The 23399-nt window shown below is 46.5% G+C and overlaps 2 protein-coding genes across 2 annotated transcripts; one reads left to right on the top strand and one right to left on the bottom strand.

The window, feature by feature from the left end:
- Window positions 1-1969: 1969 nt before the first annotated feature.
- On the bottom strand, window positions 1970-5480 carry LOC109736531 (cinnamoyl-CoA reductase 1). Its single transcript, XM_020295743.4, has 6 exons — window positions 5165-5480; window positions 4457-4626; window positions 3803-3988; window positions 3117-3279; window positions 2682-2871; window positions 1970-2338 (listed from the first exon to the last, which is right to left on the bottom strand). Exons 1-6 carry the CDS (start codon window positions 5289-5291, stop codon window positions 2206-2208), a joined length of 969 nt encoding a protein of 322 aa, XP_020151332.1. The 5' UTR covers window positions 5292-5480; the 3' UTR covers window positions 1970-2205.
- A 1245-nt stretch (window positions 5481-6725) lies between these two features.
- LOC141027319 (uncharacterized) lies at window positions 6726-20627 on the top strand. The gene is made up of 5 exons (XM_073504318.1): window positions 6726-7321; window positions 17771-18677; window positions 18954-19109; window positions 20086-20103; window positions 20193-20627. Exons 1-5 carry the CDS (start codon window positions 6726-6728, stop codon window positions 20625-20627), a joined length of 2112 nt encoding a protein of 703 aa, XP_073360419.1.
- The last annotated feature ends 2772 nt before the right edge of the window (window positions 20628-23399 follow it).

Raw genomic sequence — 23399 nt, 5'->3', positions numbered from 1 at the left:
CTTTTTAATCTCGTGAACATTTTTTAGAATTGCGTTTTTTGAATTTTTTTTAAATCATGAACGTAGTTTTAAACTATATGAACATTTTCTAAAATGGAAAACATCTTTGAAATTCGTGAACACTTTTTGAACTGGTAAACATTTTTTGAAATTCATGAACATTTTTTCAATTGACAAACTTTTTTGTATTTATGAACTTTTTTAATTAGTGAATTTTTTTTGAATCGATAAAAAATATTTGAAATTCATGATCAATTTTTGAAATTGTGAACATGTTTTCAGAATTTATAAATATTTTTTGAAATTCCAAACATTTTACAAACTCATGGAAAAGAATCAAATTCGTGTACAGTTTTGAAATCCCAAAAATTTCTTTCCAAATTCGAGATTCATGAACAGTTCTTAGATTAAAAAACAAAACAATCAAAAATGAAAAAAAAAAGATGAGTGCCCAGCCCCACTTGGGCTGGCCCAAAATGCGCGCTGAGGCGCTTGGGGGTTTTTTTATATTATTTTTTTAACAAGTTCGGAAAATGTGTGCCCTAATTCGAAAAATTTAAAGTATGACCCCGTCAGCCTCACTAAAGCCGAAAAGGCACTCTTCGGTCTCGCTTAGGCCAAAGAGTGGACTTCGGAAGGCACTCTTTGGTCTCGCTTAGGCCGAAGAGTGGCAGAACCGGCTCTTCGATTTTTGCCAGGCCGAAGTTGCACAGCCGTGGCCTAAACCAGGCCGAAGAGCACTTTTTTGGCTTTTCCGTGACCGAAGAGTCCTTTTTTTTCTTTCTTCGTCCACCGGGTTGTCTTCCCGGCCATAACCAATTCAGCATTCTCGTTGCTTTTTAAATATTTTTCATGTTTTTATACATTTAGTTTTCTAATATTTTCGTATTTTTTACATTTTAGCTTCCTTTTTTAAAATAAACATGTAAATATTTGCATCTTACAAAACAAATATTCATGTAAGGAAAACCGGGTCCAAAATCTGAACAAGCTGACCCCGTTTATGAGAAAAACGGGGCTGAAAACCATATAAATAGTAAGGATAATAGAAGAAGAGAAATAAATATGAGTGATCATCTTATATTTGATAATTAATCTTGTAACCTGAAAATGTTCATCGTGTTAAGAAAATGGTCAACCCGTATTCAGAACATATTATCGTGTATTAAAAATATATTCATCGTGTATTTCAGAAATGTTTAATCATGTGATCCAAATATGCTCATCGTGTACTAAAAAATATTCATAGTTTATGAATGTTCAACCCATATTAAAAAATGTCATTGTACATCAAAATAATACTATTCAAATGGAGAGAGAAGAAACAATGCGATGTGATGCGAGAATAATATTACTACGAACAAGCAAACTAAATATTTAAAAAAAGAAAAGTATATTAGAAAAAAGAGCAGTAATGCTAAATTGGTTAAGGGTAGAAAGACAACCTTGTGGACGGAGAAAAGAAAAGAAAAAGGACTCTTCGATCACGGGAAAGCCGAAGAGGGTTCTTCGGTCTAGTTTAGGCTGATGGCCATGCAACTTTGGCCTAGCAAAAATCGAAGAGCTCTTTAGCTCAGTTCTGCCACTCTTCGGCCTAAGCGAGACCAAAGAGTGCATTTTCAGCCTAAGTGAGACCGAAGACTACTCTTTGGCCTAAGCGAGATCGAAGAGTGCCTTTTCGGCTTTAGTGAGGCCGACGGGGTCATACTTTTAATTGTTTTTTATTAGGGCACATGTTTTCCTAATTTGTTAAAATTATAATAGTTTTTTTTAAATCGCCTCGGGGTGGGGGGGGGGGGGGGGGGGGGGGGGGTGTGCACGTTTTGTGGCTATTTGCCGACCTATGCATGAAATAGGGGCTCCCTATTTTTACCGCTGGTTTGGTAGGTAGATCAAGTGCTTTTTCTAAAGGTTGACCCCGTTAAGGGAAAATGGGCAATACTTTTTGAACTGGAAAATGGGCAATATGTTCAAGCTTTAACAGGTGCAGGCAGTCATTCATTAGAAACACCAGGACATTGCACTATGCCTCAAAACACCTCAAGTTTAAGACACCCCAAAAGAAAGGCGCACATAAGATTCAAGCTTTGCTCATGTTCACACAATTCTCCTGACGATTGTGTCACCAACTTATTCTGTTTCACTGCTTACATAACCACATGGAGTTTGCGAGCATTAACAGCCAAACTTTCCCTGGTTGGATGCTCAGTTCAGGACGCCAGATGCTCTGTAGGATTCCACGCTGTCCCCCAGGGTCTTCTCTAAAGGCCTGAAGGTCCACCCTAGCTTCTGAAGTTTCTCCGAACTATAAATGGTATTCTCTTCCACTTCTGTAAAGCTGCAAAGCAATTCGGAGAGACAACAAGTTACGTCCAAGTTGAGCATCGAAAAATCGTATCAAAGAATGTTATGATGTGGTGACATCTTTCATTAATTTTTGATATTCCATATCATAAACTACATGCAAAATTAAATCGTAGATGCAGAGCATTACACCTCCATAAACCCGGCACTCTGCTATGCTTAACTCAATTTGTCAATCCCCATTCTAGTGCTTCCCAAGTGATGCTGATATATATGCTTGTCTCAGGAAAAGATAAATGGACCATCTAGCTTGTGAAATGCAGAATCAAAATAGCAGTAAGACAAACAAAAAGTTGCCTGCTGAGGAAGGCGCTTACTTTTTGGGATAAGTGTACATTGGATATAAGGTCTTCAGTACGCTTATCATATCAGAGACTTTTACTGGTTTTGAACTGCAGATATACCGTCCAGACGCCTCTGGATTTTCATATGCCAACAGAAGAGCATCGGCAACATCACGGACATCCACTATATTCCTGATTTTATTTTCCACAGTGTCACGTTCTCCTGTAAGAGAAAATTGTTTCATTTTTACAGAAACAGAACTATAAGAATAAACTAGTTTGGATTTTTAAACAACTTGATCTTAAAGGTAGGAAGGTCCATTGTGCTATTGGTTAATATATGCTTTGTGTTCAGTTCACACATCAAATTATGATGCCCCAGTTTAAACAGAGCAATGCTGAGTAAATTGTCACTTTTTCATACAAATTGCATGTAAAACAAGAAAATACTGAGATAAACAGACCCACCTTTGAGATAATTAAGGAGAATATTACTGCTCGCATTTACTGTAGACTGCATCAAGGGGCCAATTACCAACGATGGGCAAATAGTTACAACATCCAGCCCAGTTTTTGCTGCATAAGCAAAAGCCTCACGCTCTGCGAGCGTTTTGGAAAGGAAATACCAATCCTGCCAGAATGGCACAGATAATTTAGTTCAAATAAGTCATCTGGAGCAAAGAATCACAACAAAAGACCAGGAATATTCTGTGTGGTTAGCTGAAGAACATCGTATTATTAGAAAGCCGTTGAGGTATTTGTGCAAAGATGCGGCTCATCGATTACCTTCATCCTTGGGTGAAACCGTTAGTTCACCAAACAAGAAGCCTACTATTAAATCATTGCAAACCATACCAAACGGTCGGTCATCTAAGCTATCAGCCAAGACAAGTGAGAGCTATTCAAGAATTGGGGCTGGTATTTCATTAGTCCCTTTGATCGGGTACTGAAAGTTCGCTTTGAGGAAGCAGTGCTACTTGGTTCTTCCTTCTTTCAAGTCCATCCACGAATGATTTGTGGGAGGAGGGAGTATATTCCAAGTCAATATCATCAATCTGTTATTAATTAGCAGCTGATGTAGTATGCTATACTGAGCTAAACAATCTTCTTGGCAGAATAAGGTTTAGCAAATGCAAAGGCATTGGCTTACTTACCTCGCCCTTTCTGCAGAGATCCTCGTCTGACCAGCTATCTTCATCGAAGACTTTGCCCTTAGGCCAGTTAGGATTATTGAACACAGCAGCAATTGAAGACACCATAACAACTCGCTTAACTTTCGCCTCGTAGCAAGCCTTCAAGACATTCAGTGTGCCTGTTACAGCAGGGGCTATAACTTCTTCCTACAAAGAAGTAAATTAATAGAATATTGTAATACACAGTTGTTTCTAGAAATTAATCATTAGTAACACATCTGTATAACAGCACTATATAAAAGAAAGAGATAGGTTTCAGATAGCCTGATGCTGCACAAAGCTAAACTAATCAATAAACTATGCCTGTTTTCATGAACTATGTTTATAGGGAAACAAGGATGGTTAAAAAGTTATATATTTCACATGTTATGCGGTGAATTCAGTATATCTCCTATGAATAAGAAACGGTCATTTTTAGGGCAAAATCCTTGAGAAAATCCATCTAGGCCTCAAGGTCAAGTAAACTTTACATCTAACTTGGGATGCAGAGCCACGTATAGTTTCCAATAAAATTGCGCTATGCTAAATCACTCGTTCACCTGCTATTTCCTCTTGTTTTTACCTCAAAACCTCACAAAACCGTGAAAGTAAAACACATGTTCTTGAAAAAATCACCTCAGGATTGGTTGATCTGCCAGAAGGGACAGGGCTAGCAACATGAAAGACGCCCTCACAGCCAGCAACTGCTGATGCAATGCTGTCGTAGTTCAGCAGGTCGGCGCTGAGCAGCTCCAACCTTTCCCCAGCACCTTCTAGCGCCTTAAGGTGAGCATTCTTGGCATTACCTGCAGCATATGGTCACACGCAAAACACACCACCATCATCACATATTCACATACAACAAATTTCTTGGGTCCATCACAACAACGTATGCCCAACTATTTTTTCAAAGTTTCAAGAACTAATAATACGTCGGAGCTCACAATTCCTGCAATTTCCTCTCAACATTTACACATCATGTTCGAAGAAACTGCTAAAAAGCATCTAAATCTAATACTGTCTCAAAAAGCTTATGCTCACTTCCAACTTCCAAGAACAACATTATTTTCTAAATCTAATACTGTCTCAAAAAGCTTATGCTCACTTACAACTTCCAAGAACCACATTATTTTTAGGGGACTGCTTCCCCCCAAATATGGTTGCCTGGACTGCTTCCCCTCGTTCGGTTTTCACTTTTCAGCAACATGCTACTGATATATTCCTAAAAAAACATTTCTATACATCCTCCTGGATAAGCATAGATCTTCGATGGCACAGCCAAGAGGAAAAGGAATCTTCTGGCGGTGGGAAGGACGGATCGAAGCGAGGGAGGAAGGCCCTTACCGGGATCGCGCACGGTGCCGCGGACCGTGTAGTGGCCCTTGGAGAGGAGGAGCTTGACGAGCCACGAGGCGACGAAGCCTCCTGCGCCGGTAACACACACGCTCTTCCTCGCCGCCGCCGCCGCCATGCTCTTCTTCCTCCCCGCTCCGGCTCTAGTCCCCTCTGCTGCGCGGAGTTTGGTTGCTCCGCGTCTCTTCACGCTGCGCTGAAGTGGACAGCGGATGCCAATCCACGAGGCGGTTTCCAGAGTCTTCTCTTTTTACGATTTTGTCTGTTTGGTCCTTCTATTGCGACTCTAGTCCAGTCAACATAGTTTATCAGATAACATTGGAAATAGGATATTCTATATAAGAAAATAAAGAATAAACATGGTATATACACCCTCCGTTTTTTTAGTCTGCATATAAGGTTTGGTCAAGTCAAGTTTTCTAAAGTTTGACTAATTTTATATTAAATAATGTCAACATTCACAATATGAAATCAATATTATCACATGCACCATGAAATGTATTTTCATACTATATAATTTTAGTATTGTAGATGTTCATATTTTTTTATATAAATTTGGTCAAATTTTATGTAGATTGGCTTTGACCAAATTCTATACGCGGGGTAAAAGGAAACGGAGGGAGTATCTAGAAAATATTTTCTTGTCGCGCTTTCAATTTATTCATCTTCAATCATGGCAGTATGAACAACAGAGATAATATAAATTACAACCATGTTTGTGGACCGTCTAGCGACGACTACAAGGACTGGAGCGAGCTGAAGGATATGCATGATAAGCATGAGTCCTTCTACACCAAAAATTCAATTTCTTGGATTAATCAAAATCTAAACAAAACTTTGAAATAATTATTGCAGAAAATTGAAGTCAAGTTTCATGACGAAACTGAAAGTTCTAGTTGACTGACCGCTCATGTTTGAAATCAAGCAAAATAGTAATATATCAAGAGGCGCACAATGCCTTATACAATGCAAGATGCATAGTGCTCGAAGACACCACTCAACGCACGTACAGAAGGCCAACGGGATGGTCCGAGTCCCACGGTGACCACGCTCCCACGATCGCCAACCACTCCGCATGCAGCGTAGTCGCTCCACCTCCTGCGTAGTCGCTGGCTTATCCTCTTTTCTGTTGTAACAATATGTGTATCGCGTGGTATATAAACACACCCATGTAATTCTGAATCAATACAGTGAGAATTCAGTTGTCCAACTTGGTATCAGACTCTCTTTCCTTCGCTTCCTCCATGAGCGTTCGACGCCCTCTCCGTCGCACTCCCTCCTTCGGGGACGCCGACGCCGTCTACGACTTGCCCTGCGTCGCCCCCGAACCCGTCCCGGCCCCACCCGCCCATGTGCACGCGCCGGTGCCACCCATCCCCGTTCGCGTCGGCCCTGTTCGTGCCGGCCAGGTGCATGCTCGCGCCGGCCAGGTGCATGCTCGCGCCCCGCTACCCCTCGCCGGGCGCGGCGCTGGCCACATCATCCCCGCCCCCATTCGCGCCCTGGCTCTGCGCGATCCGGACCCCCAGGTTCCTCCTCCCCCGCTCCGTCGATGCGCACCGCTAACATTGTGAGCTTCATCCCCTTCAAGCTCTCCATCGACGGCGGCAACTACTCCAAATGGAGGCAGATGTTCGCCTTCGTGCTCTCCAAATTCCATGCCGAGGACCACGTCACCGAGGACACCGACCCTCTCCACGCCGACGCCGTCTGGAGGAACGATGATGTGACCATCGTCCTCTGGATCTACGCGACCATCTTCGACGACCTCTACGACGTGGTGCAGTCGCCGAACAACACCGCCTACACCCTCTGGCGCGAGCTGGAGGTGTTCTTCCACGACAACGCCGCCGGCCGTGCCATCCACATCGGCGCCGAGTTCCGGGCTACCGTCCAGGGCGATCTCTCCATCGCCCAGTACTGTCGTCGCCTTAAGCAGCTCGCCGACGTTGGGGAGCCCGTCTCCAAACGCACGCTGACCCTGCAGCTCGTTCGCAGGCTAAGCCGCCGCTTCCAGATGATGGCGACCCTGCTTCCCATGCAGCAACCCTTCCCCACGTTCAACCAGGCCCGATCTCGTCTCCTCCTGGAAGAGATCGGTCTGGCCGAGCGTGAACGCGTCGAGGGCGCCTCTGCTCTCTCCGTCCAGCATGGCGGCGGCAGGATCTGTTGGAAATATGCCCTAGAGGCAATAATGAATTGGTTATTATTATATTTCCTTGTTCATGATAATCGTTTATTATCCATGCTAGAATTGTATTGATAGGAAACTCAGATACATGTGTGGATACATAGACAACACCATGTCCCTAGTAAGCCTCTAGTTGACTAGCTCGTTGATCAATAGATGGTTACGGTTTCCTGACCATGGACATTGGATGTCGTTGATAACGGGATCACATCATTAGGAGAATGATGTGATGGACAAGACCCAATCCTAAGCCTAGCACAAGATCGTGTAGTTCGTTTGCTCAGAGCTTTTCTAATGTCAAGTATCATTTCCTTAGACCATGAGATTGTGCAACTCCCGGATACCGTAGGAATGCTTTGGGTGTACCAAACGTCACAACGTAACTGGGTGGCTATAAAGGTGCACTACAGGTATCTCCGAAAGTGTCTGTTGGGTTGGCACGAATCGAGACTGGGATTTGTCACTCCGTGTAAACGGAGAGGTATCTCTGGGCCCACTCGGTAGGACATCATCATAATGTGCACAATGTGACCAAGGAGTTGATCACGGGATGATGTGAGTTACGGAACGAGTAAAGAGACTTGCCGGTAACGAGATTGAACAAGGTATCGGGATACCGACGATCGAATCTCGGGCAAGTAACATACCGATAGACAAAGGGAATTGAATACGGGATTGATTGAATCCCCGACATCGTGGTTCATCCGATGAGATCATCGTGGAACATGTGGGAGCCAACATGGGTATCCAGATCCCGCTGTTGGTTCTTGACCGGAGAACGTCTCGGTCATGTCTGCATGGTTCCCGAACCCGTAGGGTCTACACACTTAAGGTTCGATGACGCTAGGGTTATAGGGAATAGATATACGTGGTTACCGAATGTTGTTCGGAGTCCCGGATGAGATCCCGGACGTCACGAGGAGTTCCGGAATGGTCCAGAGGTAAAGATTTATATATGGGAAGTCCTGTTTTGGTCACCGAAAAAGTTTCGGGTGCTATCGGTAACGTACCGGGACCACCGGGAGGGACCCGGGCGTCCACCAGGTGGGGCCACCGGCCCCAGAGGGCTGCGTGGGCCAAGTGTGGGAAGGGACCAGCCCCTAGGTGGGCTGGTGCGCCTCCCACAAGAGGCCCAGGGCGCAGGAAAGGGGGAAGGGGGAAACCCTAGGCTCAGATGGGCCTAAGGCCCATCTAGTGGGGCGCCCCCCTCTCTCCCCCCTTTGGCCGCCCCCCAAGTCCCATCTAGGGCTGGCCGCACCCCTTGGGGGGGGGGAACCCTAGATGGGGGCGCAGCCCCTCCCCCTCCCCTATATATACTTGAGGTTTTGGGGCTGCCATACACATGAGAACATCTCTCTCTTTGGCGCAGCCCTACCCCTCTCCCTCCTCCTCTCCCGCGGTGCTTGGCGAAGCCCTGCAGGATTGCCACGCTCCTCCAACACCACCACGCCATCGTGCTGCTGCTGGACGGAGTCTTCCCCAACCTCTCCCTCTCTCCTTGCTGGATCAAGGCGTGGGAGACGTCACCGGGCTGCACGTGTGTTGAACGCGGAGGCGCCGTGGTTCGGCGCTTAGATCGGAATCAACCGCGATCTGAATCTCTACGAGTACGACTCCTTCATCCGCGTTCTTGCAACGCTTCCGCGTCGCGATCTACAAGGGTATGTAGATGCACTCTCCTTCCCCTCGTTGCTAGATTACTCCATAGATTGATCTTGGTGATGCGTAGAAAATTTTGAATTTCTGCTACGTTCCCCAACAGTGGCATCATGAGCTAGGTCTATGTTGGGGAACGTAGTAATTTCAAAAAATTTCCTACGCACACACAAGATCATGGTGATGCATAGCAACGAGAGGGGAGAGTGTTGTCCACGTACCCTCGTAGACCGACAGCGGAAGCGTTATCACAACGCGGTTGATGTAGTCGTACGTCTTCACGATCCGACCGATCAAGTACCGAACGTACGGCACCTCCGAGTTCTACACACGTTCAGCTCGATGACGTCCCTCGAACTCCGATCCAGCCGAGTGTTGAGGGAGAGTTTCGGCAGCACGACGGCGTGGTGACGATGATGATGTTCCACCGACGCAGGGTTTCGCCTAAGCTCCGCAACGGTATTATCGAGGTGTAATATGATGGAGGGGGGCACCGCACACGGCTAAGAGATCTCAAGGATCAATTGTTGTGTCTTTGGGGTGTCCCCCTGCCCCCGTATATACAGGAGCAAGGGAGGAGGAGGCCGGCCCTAGGAGGGGGCGCACCAAGTGTGGAGTCCTACTAAGACTCCCTAGTCCTAGTAGGATTCCACCTCCCATATGGAATAGGAAAAGAGGAAGGGAAAAAGAGAAGGAAGGAAGGGGGTACCCCCTTCCCTAGTCCAATTCGGACCAGACCAAGGGGAGGGGTGCGGCCACCCTTGAGGCCCTTTTTCTTCTTTCCCGTATGGCCCAATAAGGCCCAATACGTATTTCCGTAACTCTCCGGTACTCCGAAAAATACCCGAATCACTCAGAACCTTTCCGAAGTCCGAATATAGTCGTCCAATATATCGATCTTTACGTCTCGACCATTTCGAGACTCCTCGTCATATCCCCGATCTCATCCGGGACTCCGAACTCCTTCGGTACATCAAAACTCAATAAAACTATCATCGTAACGTTAAGCGTGCGGACCCTACGGGTTCGAGAACTATATAGACATGACCGAGACACGTCTCCGGTCAATAACCAATAGCGGGACCTGGATGCCCATATTGGCTCCCACATATTCTACGAAGATCTTTATCGGTCAGACCGCATAACAACATATGTTGTTCCCTTTGTCACCGGTATGTTACTTGCCCGAGATTTGATCGTCAGTATCTCGATACCTAGTTCAATCTCGTTACCGGCAAGTCTCTTTACTCGTTCCGTAACACATCATCCGCAACTAACTCATTAGTCACAATGCTTGCAAGGCTTATAGTGATGTGCATTACCGAGTGGGCCCAGAGATACCTCTTCGACAATTGGAGTGACAAATCCTAATCTCGAAATACGCCAACCCAACAAGTACCTTTGGAGACACCTGTAGAGCACCTTTATAATCACCCATTTACGTTGTGACGTTTGGTAGCACACAAAGTGTTCCTCCGGTAAACGGGAGTTGCATAATCTCATAGTCATAGGAACATGTATAAGTCATGAAGAAAGCAATAGCAACATACTAAACGATCGAGTGCTAAGCTAACGGAATGGGTCAAGTCAATCACGTCATTCTCCTAATGAGGTGATCTCGTTAATCAAATGACAACTTATGTCTATGGCTAGGAAACATAACCATCTTTGATTAACGAGCTAGTCAAGTAGAGGCATACTAGTGACACTCTGTTTGTCTATATATTCACACATGTATTATGTTTCCGGTTAATACAATTCTAGCATGAATAATAAACATTTATCATGATACAAGGAAATAAATAATACTTTATTATTGCCTCTAGGGCATATTTCCTTCAGTCTATGCGTAGTTTCTATGCACGAGTAGAACACAAAGTAGTTGTGGGCGTCGATTTTGTCAATTTACTTGCCGTTACTAGTCTTATCTTGATTCGGCGGCATTGTGGGATGAAGCGGCCCGGACCGACCTTACACGTACACTTACGTGAGACAGGTTCCACCGACTGACATGCACTAGTTGCATAAGGTGGCTAGCGGGTGTCTGTCTCTCCCACTTTAGTCGGATCGGATTCGATGAAAAGGGTCCTTATGAAGGGTAATAGAAATTGGCATATCACGTTGTGGCTTTTGCGTAGGTAAGAAACGTTCTTGCTAGAATCCCATAGCAGCCACGTAAAACATGCAACAACAATTAGAGGACGTCTAACTTGTTTTTGCAGGGTATGCTATGTGATGTGATATGGCCAAAAGGATGTGATGAATGATATATGTGATGTATGAGATTGATCATGTTCTTGTAATAGGAATCACGACTTGCATGTCGATGAGTATGACAACCGGCAGGAGCCATAGGAGTTGTCTTAATTTATTGTATGACCTGCGTGTCAATGAAAACGCCATGTAATTACTTTACTTTATTGCTAACCGTTAGCCATAGTAGTAGAAGTAATAGTTGGCGAGACAACTTCATGAAGACACGATGATGGAGATCATGATGATGGAGATCATGGTGTCATGCCGGTGACGAAGGTGATCATGCCGCGCCTCGAAGATGGAGATCAAAGGCGCAAGATGATATTGGCCATATCACGTCACTTTATGATTTGCATGTGATGTTTGTCATGTTTACATCTTATTTTCTTAGAACGACGGTAGCATAAATAAGATGATCCCTCACTAAAATTTCAAGAGACGTGTTCCCCCTAACTGTGCACCGTTGCGAAGGTTCGTTGTTTCGAAGCACCACGTGAAGATCGGGTGTGATAGATTCTAACGTTCGAATACAATAGGTGTTGACGAGCCTAGCATGTACAGACATGGCCTCGGAACACATGCAAAACACTTAGGTTGACTTGACGAGCCTAACATGTACAGACATGGCCTCGGAACACAAGAGATCGAAAGGTCGAACATGAGTCGTATAGTAGATGCGATCAACATGGAGATGTTCACCGATGATGACTAGTCCGTCTCACGTGATGATCGGACACGACCTAGTTTGACTTGGATCATGTATCACTTAGATGACTAGAGGGATGTCTATCTGAGTGGGAGTTCAGATGAACTTAATTATCATGAACATAGTCAAAAGGTCTTTGCAAATTATGTCATAGCTTACGCTTTAGTTCTACTGTTTAAGATATGTTCCTAGAGAAAATTTAGTTGAAAGTTGATAGTAGCAATTATGCGGACTGGGTCCGTAAACTGAGGATTGTCCTCATTGCTGCACAGAAGGCTTATGTCCTTAATGCACCGCTCGGTGTGCTGAACCTCAGCGTCGTCTGTAGATGTTGCGAAACATCTGACATACACGTTTTGATGACTACGTGACAGTTCAGTGCGTAATGCTAACGGTTTAGAATTGTGGCACCAAAGACGTTTTGAAACATCGCAGAACATATGAGATGTTCCAAAGACTGAAATTGGGATTTCAGACTAGTGCCCACGTCAAGAGGTATGAGACCCCTGACAAGTTTCTTAAGCCTGCAAACTAAGGGAGAAAAGCTCAATCGTTGAGCATGTGCTCAGATTGTCTGAGTACCACAATCGCTTGAATCGAGTGGGAGTTAATCTTCCAGATGAGATAGTGATGGTTCTCCATAGTCACTGCCACCAAGCTATTAGAGCTTCGTAATGAACTATAACATATCGGGGATAGACATGATGATCCTTGAGCTCGCGATGTTTGACACCGCGAAAGTAGAAATCAAGAAGGAGCATCAATTGTTGATGGTTAGTAAAACCACTAGTTTCTAGAAGGGCAAGGGCAAGAAGGGATACTTCATGAAACGGCAAATCAGTTGCTGCTCTAGTGAAGAAACCCAAGGTTGAACCCAAACCCGAGACTAAGTGCTTCTGTAATGAGGGGAACGGTCACTGAAGCAGAACTACCCTAGATACTTGGTAGATGAGAAGGCAGGCAAGGTCGACAGAAGTATATTGGATATACATGTGTACTTTACTAGTACTCCTAGCAGCACCAGGGTATTAGATACCGGTTCAGTTGCTAAGTGTTAGTAACTTGAAATAAAAGCTGCGGAACAAACGGAGACTAGCTAAAGGTGAGATGACGATATGTGTTGGAAGTGTTTCCAAGGTTGATGTGATCAAGCGTCGCATGCTCCCTCTACCATCGAGACTGGTGTTAAACCTAAGTAATTGTTATTTGGTGTTTGCGTTGAGCATAAACATGATTGGATTATGTTTATCGCAATACGGTTATTCATTTAAGGAGAATAATGGTTACTCTGTTTATTTGAATAATACCTTCAATGGTCTTGCACCTAAAATGAATCTCGATCGCAGTGATACACATGTTCGTGCCAAAAGATATAAAATAGTAATGATAGTACCACATACTTGTGGCACTGCCATTTGAGTCATATTGGTATAGAACGCATGAAGAAGCTCCATGTAGATGGATCTTTGGACTCACTCATTTTTGAAAAGATTGAGACATGCGACCATGTCTATTGGTATATATGCATGAAGAAACTCCATGCAGATGGATCGTTTGGACTCACTTGATTTTGAATCACTTGAGACATGCAAATCATACCACATGGGCAAGATGACTGAAGAGCCTCGTTTTCAGTAAGATGGAACAAGAGAGCAACTTGTTGGAAGTAATACATTTGATGTGTGCAGTCCAATGAGTGCTGAGGCACGCAGTGGATATCGATATGTTCTTACTTCACAGATGATTTGAGTAGATGCTGAGAATATTTACTTGATGAAACACAAGTCTGAATTATTGAAAGGTTCAAGTAATTTCAGAGTGAAGTTGAAGATCGTCGTGACAAGAGGATAAAATGTCTATGATATGATCATAGAGATATCTGAGTTACGAGTTTGGCACACAATTAAGACATTATGGAAAGTGTTTCACAATTAATACCGCCTGGAACACCACAGTGTGATGGTGTGTCCGAACATCATAACTGCACCCTATTGGATATGATGCATACCATGATGTCTCTTATCGAATTACCACTATCGTTTATGGGTTAGGCATTAGAGACAACCGCATTCACTTTAAAAAGGGCACCACGCAATTCCGTTGAGACGGCACCGTTTAGAGAAACCTAAGTTGTCGTTTCTTAAAAGTTTGGGGCTGCTTATGTGAAAAAGTTTCAGGCTGATAAGCTCGAACCCAAAGCGGATAAATGCATCTTCATAGAAAACCCAAAACAGTTGGGTATACCTCCTATTTCAGATCTGGAAGCGAAAGTAATTGCTTCTAGAAACGAGTCCTTTCTCGAGGAAAAGTTTCTCTCGAAAGAATTGAGTGGGAGGATGGTGGAGACTTGATAAGGTTATTGAACCGTCACTTCAACTAGTGTAGCAGGGCACAGGAAGTTGTTCCTGTGGCACCTACACCAATTGAAGTGGAAGCTTATGATAGTGATCATGAAACTTCGGATCAAGTCACTACCAAACCTCGTAGGATGACGAGGATGCGTACTACTTCAGAGTAATGCGTAATCCTGTCTTGGAAGTCATGTTGTTGGACAACGATGAACCTATGAGCTGTGGAGAAGCGATGGTGGGCCCGGATTCCGACGAATGGCTCGAGGCCATGAAATCCGAGATAGAATCCATGTATCAGAACAAAGCATGGACTTTGGTGAACTTGCCCGATGATCGGCAAGCCATTGAGATAAATGGATCTTTAAGAAGAAGACGGACGTGGACGGTAATGTTACCGTCTATGAAGCTCGACTTGTGGCAAAGAGTATTTTCACAAGTTCAAGGAGTCGACTACGATGAGATTTTCTCATCCGTAGCGATGCTTAAGTCCGTCGGAATCATGTTAGCATTATCTGCATTTATGAAATCTGGCAGATGGATGTCAAAACAAGTTTCCTTACCAGTTTTCGTAAGGAAAGGTTGTATGTGATACAATCAGAAAGGTTTTGTCGATCCTAAGGATGCTAAAAGGTATGCTAGCTCCAGCGATCCTTCCATGGACTAGAGCAAGCATCTCGGAGTCAGAATATACGCTTTGATGGAGTGATCAAAGTTTTTGGGTTTATACAAAGTTTGTTAGAAACTTGTATTTACAATAAAGTGAGTGGGAGCGCTACAACATTTCTGATAAGTATATGTGAATGACATATTGTTGATCCGAAATGATGTAAAATTTCTGGAAAGCATAAAGGGTTGTTTGAAAGGAGTTTTTGAAAGGAAGACCTGGATAAAGCTGCTTACATATTGGGCATCAAGATCTATAGAGATAGATCAAGACGCCCGATGATACTTTCAAAGAACGCACACCTTGACATGATTTTGAAAGAGTTCAAAATAGGTCAGCAAAGAAGGAGTTCTTGGCTGTGTTACAAGGTGTGAGTATTGAGTAAGACTCAAGACCTGACCACAGCAGAAGAGAGAGAAAGGACGAAGGTCGTCCCCTATGCTTTAGACGTAGGCTCTACAGTATGCTATGCTGTGTACCGCACATGAAGTGTGCCTTTCCATGAGTTGGTCAAAGGGTACAATAGTGATCCGGGAATTGATCACATGACATCGGTCGAACTTATCCTTAGTATCTAGTAGACTAAGGAATTTTCTCGATTATGGAGGTGAAAAGGAGTTCATCGTAAAGGGTTACGTCGATGCGAACTTTGACACTAATCCGAATGACTCTGAGTAGTAAACCGGATTCGTATAGTAGAGCAGTTATTTGAAATGGCTCCAAGTAGCGCGTGGTAGCATCCACAAGATGACATAGATATTCGTAAAGCACACACGGATCTGAAAGGTTCAGACCCGTTGACTAATAACCTCTCTCACAAGCACAACATGATCAAACCAGAACTCATTGAGTGTTAATCACATAGTGATGTGAACTAGATTGTTGACTCTAGTAAACTCTTTGAATGTTGGTCACATGGTGATGTGACCTGTGAGTGTTAATCACATGGTGATGTGAACTAGATTATTGACTCTAGTGCAAGTGGGAGACTATTGGAAATATGCCCTAGAGGCAATAATGAATTGGTTATTATTATATTTCCTTGTTCATGATAATCGTTTATTATCCATGCTAGAATTGTATTGATAGGAAACTCAGATACATGTGTGGATACATAGACAACACCATGTCCCTAGTAAGCCTCTAGTTGACTAGCTCGTTGATCAATAGATGGTTATGGTTTCCTGACCATGGACATTGGATGTCGTTGATAACGGGATCACATCATTAGGAGAATGATGTGATGGACAAGACCCAATCCTAAGCCTAGCACAAGATCGTGTAGTTCGTTTGCTCAGAGCTTTTCTAATGTCAAGTATCATTTCCTTAGACCATGAGATTGTGCAACTCCCGGATACCGTAGGAATGCTTTGGGTGTACCAAACGTCACAACGTAACTGGGTGGCTATAAAGGTGCACTACAGGTATCTCTGAAAGTGTCTGTTGGGTTGGCACGAATCGAGACTGGGATTTGTCACTCCGTGTAAACGGAGAGGTATCTCTGGGCCCACTCGGTAGGACATCATCATAATGTGCACAATGTGACCAAGGAGTTGATCACGGGATGATGTGATTTACGGAACGAGTAAAGAGACTTGCCGGTAACGAGATTGAACAAGGTATCGGGATACCGACGATCGAATCTCGGGCAAGTAACATACCGATAGACAAAGGGAATTGAATACGGGATTGATTGAATCCCCGACATCGTGGTTCATCCGATGAGATCATCGTGGAACATGTGGGAGCCAACATGGGTATCCAGATCCCGCTGTTGGTTATTGACCGGAGAACGTCTCGGTCATGTCTGCATGGTTCCCGAACCCGTAGGGTCTACACACTTAAGGTTCGATGACGCTAGGGTTATAGGGAATAGATATACGTGGTTACCGAATGTTGTTCGGAGTCCCGGATGAGATCCCGGACGTCACGAGGAGTTCCGGAATGGTCCGGAGGTAAAGATTTATATATGGGAAGTCCTGTTTTGGTCACCGGAAAAGTTTCGGGTGCTATCGGTAACGTACCGGGACCACCGGGAGGGTCCCGGGGGTCCACCAGGTGGGGCCACCGGCCCCAGAGGGCTGCGTGGGCCAAGTGTGGGAAGGGACCAGCCCCTAGGTGGGCTGGTGCACCTCCCACAAGAGGCCCAAGGCGCAGGAAAGGGGGAAGGGGGAAACCCTAGGCTCAGATGGGCCTAAGGCCCATCTAGTGGGGCGCCCCCCTCTCTCCCCCCTTTGGCCGCCCCCCAAGTCCCATCTAGGGCTGGCCGCACCCCTTGGGGGGGAACCCTAGATGGGGGCGCAGACCCTCCCCCTCCCCTATATATACTTGAGGTTTTGGGGCTGCCATACACATGAGAACATCTCTCTCTTTGGCGCAGCCCTACCCCTCTCCCTCCTCCTCTCCCGCGGTCCTTGGCGAAGCCCTGCAGGATTGCCACGCTCCTCCAACACCACCACGCCGTCGTGCTGCTGCTGGACGGAGTCTTCCCCAACCTCTCCCTCTCTCCTTGCTGGATCAAGGCATGGGAGACGTCACCGGGCTGCACGTGTGTTGAACGCGGAGGCGCCGTGGTTCGGCGCTTAGATCGGAATCAACCGCGATCTGAATCGCTACGAGTACGACTCCTTCATCCGCGTTCTTGCAACGCTTCCGCATCGCGATCTACAAGGGTATGTAGATGCACTCTCCTTCCCCTCGTTGCTAGATTACTCCATAGATTGATCTTGGTGATGCGTAGAAAATTTTGAATTTCTGCTACGTTCCCCAACAGGATCTCCGGCGACCCTGCGGACAAAGGGAAGGCCCGTGCCTCCCCAACCGACAAAGGCAAGGGGCCAGCCTCTCCCTCTACCAGCGATCGTCAGTGCGGTGGACGCGGGCACGGCCGTGGTCGTAGCCGTGGTACCCCACCCGGAGGTGCTCCTCTGCCGATCGGGCGCGGTGGCCAGCAGCCCTGGCTTGGGTATTTTGCGCCGTGGGGCTCGGCGCCTCCATCCCCGCAGCAGTGGCGTGAGCCTTTGGTGCCGCCGAACTCGGCGGGCGTCCTCGGCCCCCGTCCCGGAGCTCAGCACCGGGCCTACCCCACCGGTGTCCCGTCCTCCTCCAACACTCCGCACTGGGACCAGCAGGTGATGATGGCGCACGCCTTCGCCAACATGCAGCTGCAGCAGCCGTCGGGAGGCCAGGAGTGGATCATGGACAGCGGCGCCACGTCCCACATCGCCGGACCCAGTGGTAACCTCGACAAGCTCACTCTGCCTTCTTTGCATACTCCTTCTACCATTACTGTTGGCGATGGTTCGGTGATTCCTGTCCTAGCTACTGGTTCCAAAACCCTCCCTCCCCACCCCTTTCATCTCAACCATATCCTTCTTTCTCCACGCATAGTTCAAAATCTTATTTCTGTTCGATGCTTTACTCGTGATAATTGGTGTATTGTTTGTTTTGACCCTTTCAGCTTTACTGTGAAGGCCATGGCCACTGGGAGAACCCTGATGCGCTCCAGTAGCAGCGGCGATCTATACCCTTTCCTTCAGAATAAAGGCGACTCCTTGGCGCTCTCCACCACTGGCTCCGGCGCGCTCTGGCATTTGCGGCTTGGCCATCCTAGTCCCACCTCTATTTCCATTTTAGCTAAAGACTTTCTAGATTCATGTAATAACCTGCAAGTTTCCCATGTATGCGAATCTTGTAAATTGGGCAAGCAACCAAGATTACCTTTTCCCACCTCCTCCTCTTATACTACTGCCCCATTTCATATGATTCACTGCGATTTGTGGACCTCGCCCGTTAGTAGTTTTTTCGGCTACCAATATTACCTCATCATACTCGACGACTTCTCTCACTATTCTTGGGCGTTTCCTCTACGACAAAAATCTGACACTAGCGTTGTTCTACTTCGTTTCTTCTCTTATGTTCTCACCCAGTATAACGTTGACATCCGATGTTTGCAGTGTGACAATGGGGGCGAATTTTTGCCCTCCTCCCTTCGCGACTTCCTCTCTCGCTCCGACGTCGTCTACCGCCTCTCCTGCCCGTACACATCCTCGCAAAATGCCAAGGCTGAGCGCCTCATACACATGACCAACGACATCCTTCGCACCCTCCTAGTCCACGCACACATGCATGCCGCCCGAATACTGGGTTGAAGCCCTCCACACAGCCAACCATCTCCTCAACCGACGACCCTCCTCCGCCGTAGCCAATCTCACCCCCTACTTCCTTCACCACGGCCTTCATCCCACTTACGATCACAGGCGGGTTTTTGGGTGCTTGTGTTACCCTAACCTCACTATCTCATCGCGCACAAACTCTCTCCACGGTCTGCCCCCTGTGTCTTCCTTGGGTATCCCCTCGAGCACAAAGGATACTGCTGCCTAGACCTCCAGACCCGCAAAGTTCACATCTCGCGCAGTGTCATTTTTGATAAACAGATCTTCCCCTTTGCCCAACACAAGACAGCTCCGGCCACACCTGCACCTACCGCACCGGATCCCATGCAGATCCCACCCACCATGCATGCAGAGCCCATGCAAATCCCACCTACCTCGTCTGCCCCGGGATCCGCGCGGATCACTCCTCCCTCGTCGTGCACGTAGGCCCGCCCTGGTCGGACCGCTCCCCTGGCCCCACGCCCACTACACCTCCCCGCACGCCGCTCTGCGCTTGCCCCACTGGGCCCGCTCGCCCCCACCCAATCACCCTCCCCGCTCCCCGCCCCCACCAGCCGACAGCCCGCCCACGCTGCCTGGTCCCTCCAGCCTCGTCCCATCACCTAGATCCTGCCCCCCCATCGATGCGTGTGCGCCCTCTCCCGTGCCGCCACCTACACGGCCGCTTTCGCCTCGCGCTGTTCCCGTTCTACCGCCCACTAACCAACATACCATGCAGACCCGGGCCAAGACCGGGTTTTCTCAGCCTAAAAAGCATTTGATCTCGCTGTCACTACGTCTACCTCTCCCATTAGCCTCATCCCCTCTTCCTACCGTGTAGCCTTGCGGGATCCCAACTGCTACAACGTGATGCTAGAGGAGTTCAATGCACTGTTGCGGAATGCCACTTGGTCTTTGGTTTCCCGTCCTGCAGGTACAAATGTGGTGCCAGGCAAGTGGATATTTCGCCACAAATTCAACCGCGATGGCTCGCTGGCGCGCTACAAGGCTCGTTGACTTCTTCGTGGTTTCACTCAGCAGGCTGGTGTGGACTACGGCGAGACATTCAGTCCCGTGGTCAAACCAGCCACCATTCGTACCGTCCTCAGCATCGCCACTAGCAGCTCGTGGCCAGTTCACCAGCTCGACGTCAAGAATGCCTTCCTCCATGGGCATCTCGTCGAGACGGTGTACAACGCGCAACCTACCGGCTTCATCGACTCCTCGCGGCCTCGGGACGTGTGTCGTCTCAACAGGTCGCTCTACGGGCTCAAACATGCTCCTCGGGCTTGGTTTTCATGGTTCACCGGCTATCTTCGCTCCCTCGGCTTCGTCGCGTCCAAGGCCGACTCGTCGCTCTTCACCTTGCATCGCGGGGCTCACGCCGCCTATTTGCTATTGTACATAGATGATATCATTCTCACTGCCTCTACGCCCTCCTTCCTCCAGTCAATCATTCATAACCCACAAGTATAGGGGATCGCAACAGTTTTCGAGGGTAGAGTATTCAACCCAAATTTATTGATTCGACACAAGGGGAGCCAAAGAATATTCTCAAGTATTAGAAGTTGAGTTGTCAATTCTGAAGGAAATATGCCCTAGAGGCAATAATAAAGTTATTATTTATTTCCTTATTTCATGATAAATGTTTATTATTCATGCTAGAATTGTATTAACCGGAAACATAATACATGTGTGAATACATAGACAAACATAGTGTCACTAGTATGCCTCTACTTGACTAGCTCGTTAATCAAAGATGGTTAAGTTTCCTAACCATAGACATGAGTTGTCATTTGATTAACGGGATCACATCATTAGGAGAATGATGTGATTGACTTGACCCATTCCGTTAGCTTAGCACTTGATCGTTTAGTATGTTGCTATTGCTTTCTTCATGACTTATACATGTTCCTATGACTATGAGATTATGCAACTCCCGTTTACCCGAGGAACACTTTGTGTGCTACCAAACGTCACAACGTAACTGGGTGATTATAAAGGTGCTCTAGAGGTGTCTCCAAAGGTACTTGTTGGGTTGGCGTATTTCGAGATTAGGATTTGTCACTCCGATTGTCGGAGAGGTATCTCTGGGCCCACTCGGTAATGCACATCACTATAAGCCTTGCAAGCATTGCAACTAATGAGTTAGTTGCGGGATGATGTATTACGGAACGAGTAAAGAGACTTGCCGGTAACGAGATTGAACTAGGTATTGAGATACCGACGATCGAATCTCGGGCAAGTAACATACCGATGACAAAGGGAACAACGTATGTTGTTATGCGGTTTGACCGATAAAGATCTTCGTAGAATATGTGGGAGCCAATATGAGCATCCAGGTTCCGCTATTGGTTATTGACCGGAGACGTGTCTCGGTCATGTCTACATCGTTCTCGAACCCGTAGGGTCCGCACGCTTAAAGTTCGATGACGGTTATATTATAAGTTTATGTGTTTTGATGTACCGGAGGTAGTTCGGAGTCCCGGATGAGACCGGGGACATGACGAGGAGTCTCGAAATGGTCGAGACGTAAAGATCGATATATTGGATGACTATATTCGGACATCGGAAAGGTTCCGAGTGATTCGGGTATTTTTCGGAGTACCGGAGAGTTACGGGAATTCGTCCTTCTCTTCTCTTTTCCCTTTCCTTCTCTCCTACTCCTACTACTTGGAAGGGCTCCTAGTTCTACTAGGAAAGGGGGAATCCTACTCCCAGTGGGAGTAGGACTCCCCTAGGACACGCCATAGAGAGGGCTGGCCCTCCCCCTCCTCCACTCCTTTATATATGGGGGAGGGGGCACCCCATAGACACAACAAGTGATCTCTTGATCTCTTAGCCGTGTGCGGTGCCCCCCTCCACCATATTCCACCTCGATCATATCGTAGCGGTGCTTAGGCGAAGCCCTGCGTCGGTAGCAACATCATCACCGTCATCACGCCGTCATGCTGAGGGAACTCTCCCGTGAAGCTCTGCTGGATCGGAGTTCGCGGGACGTCATCGAGCTGAACGTGTGCTGAACTCGGAGGTGCCGTACGTTCGGTACTTGGATCGGTCGGATCGTGAAGACGTACGACTACATCAACCATGTTGTGCTAACGCTTCCGCTTTCGGTCTACAAGGGTACGTGGACAACACTCTCCCCTCTCGTTGCTATGCATCACCATGATCCTGTGTGTGCGTAGGAAATTTTTGAAATTACTACGTTCCCCAACAGTGGCATCCGAGCCTGGTTTTATGCGTAGATGTTATATGCATGAGTAGAACACAAGTGAGTTGTAGGAGATACAAGTCATACTGCTTACCAGCATGTCATACTTTGGTTCGGCGGTATTGTTGGATGAAGCGGCCCGGACCGACATTACGCGTACGCTTACGCGAGACTGGTTCTACCGACGTGCTTTGCACATAGGTGGCTGGCGGGTGTCAGTTTCTCCAACTTTAGTTGAACCGACTGTGGCTACGCCCGGTCCTTGAGAAGGTTAAAACAACACTAACTTAACGAACTATCGTTGTGGTTTTGATGCGTAGGTAAGAACGGTTCTTCCTCAGCCCGTAGCAGCCACGTAAAACTTGCAACAACAAAGTAGAGGACGTCTAACTTGTTTTTGCAGGGCATGTTGTGATGTGATATGGTCAAGACGTGATGATATATAAGTTGTTGTATGAGATGATCATGTTTTGTTGAATTTATCGGCAACTGGCAGAAGCCTTATGGTTGTCTCTTTATTGCATAAAATGCAAGTGCCAAATAATTGCTTTACTTTATCGCTATGCGATAGCAATAGTTGCAAGAGCAATAGTTGGCGAGACGACCATGTGACGACACATTGATATAGATCAAGATGATGGAGATCATGGTGTCATGCCGGTGACGATGGAGATCATGACGATGCTTTGGAGATGGAGATCAAAGGCACAAGATGATGATGGCCATATCATGTCACATATTTTGATTGCATGTGATGTTTATCTTTTATACATCTTATTTTGCTTAGTTCGGCGGTAGCTTTATAAGATGATCCCTTACTAAAATTTCAAGGTATAAGTGTTTTCCCCTGAGTATGCACCGTTGCGAAAGTTCTTCGTGCTGAGAAACCACGTGATGATCGGGTGTGATAAGCTCTACGTTCAAATACAACGGGTGCAAGACAGTTTTGCACACGCGGAATACTCAGGTTAAACTTGACGAGCCTAGCATATGCAGATATGGCCTCGGAACACTGAGACCGAAAGGTCGAGCGT

Source organism: Aegilops tauschii, chromosome 7, assembly GCF_002575655.3.
Source record: "Aegilops tauschii subsp. strangulata cultivar AL8/78 chromosome 7, Aet v6.0, whole genome shotgun sequence".
Classification (NCBI taxonomy): Eukaryota; Viridiplantae; Streptophyta; class Magnoliopsida; order Poales; family Poaceae; genus Aegilops; species Aegilops tauschii.
The sequence above is the reverse complement of the archived record's forward strand: the minus strand, read 5'-3'. Positions and strand labels throughout refer to the sequence as shown.

Excerpts from the sequence above, each read along its gene's own strand:
- LOC109736531 (XM_020295743.4), bottom strand. The coding sequence starts at position 5,291 with ATGGCGGCGGCGGCGGCGAGGAAGAGCGTGTGTGTTACCGGCGCAGGA. Across the intron at positions 3,280-3,802 it reads ATCTCTGCAGAAAGGGCGAG|GATTGGTATTTCCTTTCCAA; the intron begins GTAAGTAAGCCA and ends CCATTCTGGCAG. Across the intron at positions 2,872-3,116 it reads TCTCCTTAATTATCTCAAAG|GAGAACGTGACACTGTGGAA; the intron begins GTGGGTCTGTTT and ends TTTCTCTTACAG.
- LOC141027319 (XM_073504318.1), top strand. The coding sequence starts at position 6,726 with ATGCGCACCGCTAACATTGTGAGCTTCATCCCCTTCAAGCTCTCCATC. Across the intron at positions 7,322-17,770 it reads GCCTCTGCTCTCTCCGTCCA|GATCTCCGGCGACCCTGCGG; the intron begins GCATGGCGGCGG and ends GTTCCCCAACAG. Across the intron at positions 18,678-18,953 it reads ATAACCTGCAAGTTTCCCAT|TGTGACAATGGGGGCGAATT; the intron begins GTATGCGAATCT and ends CGATGTTTGCAG.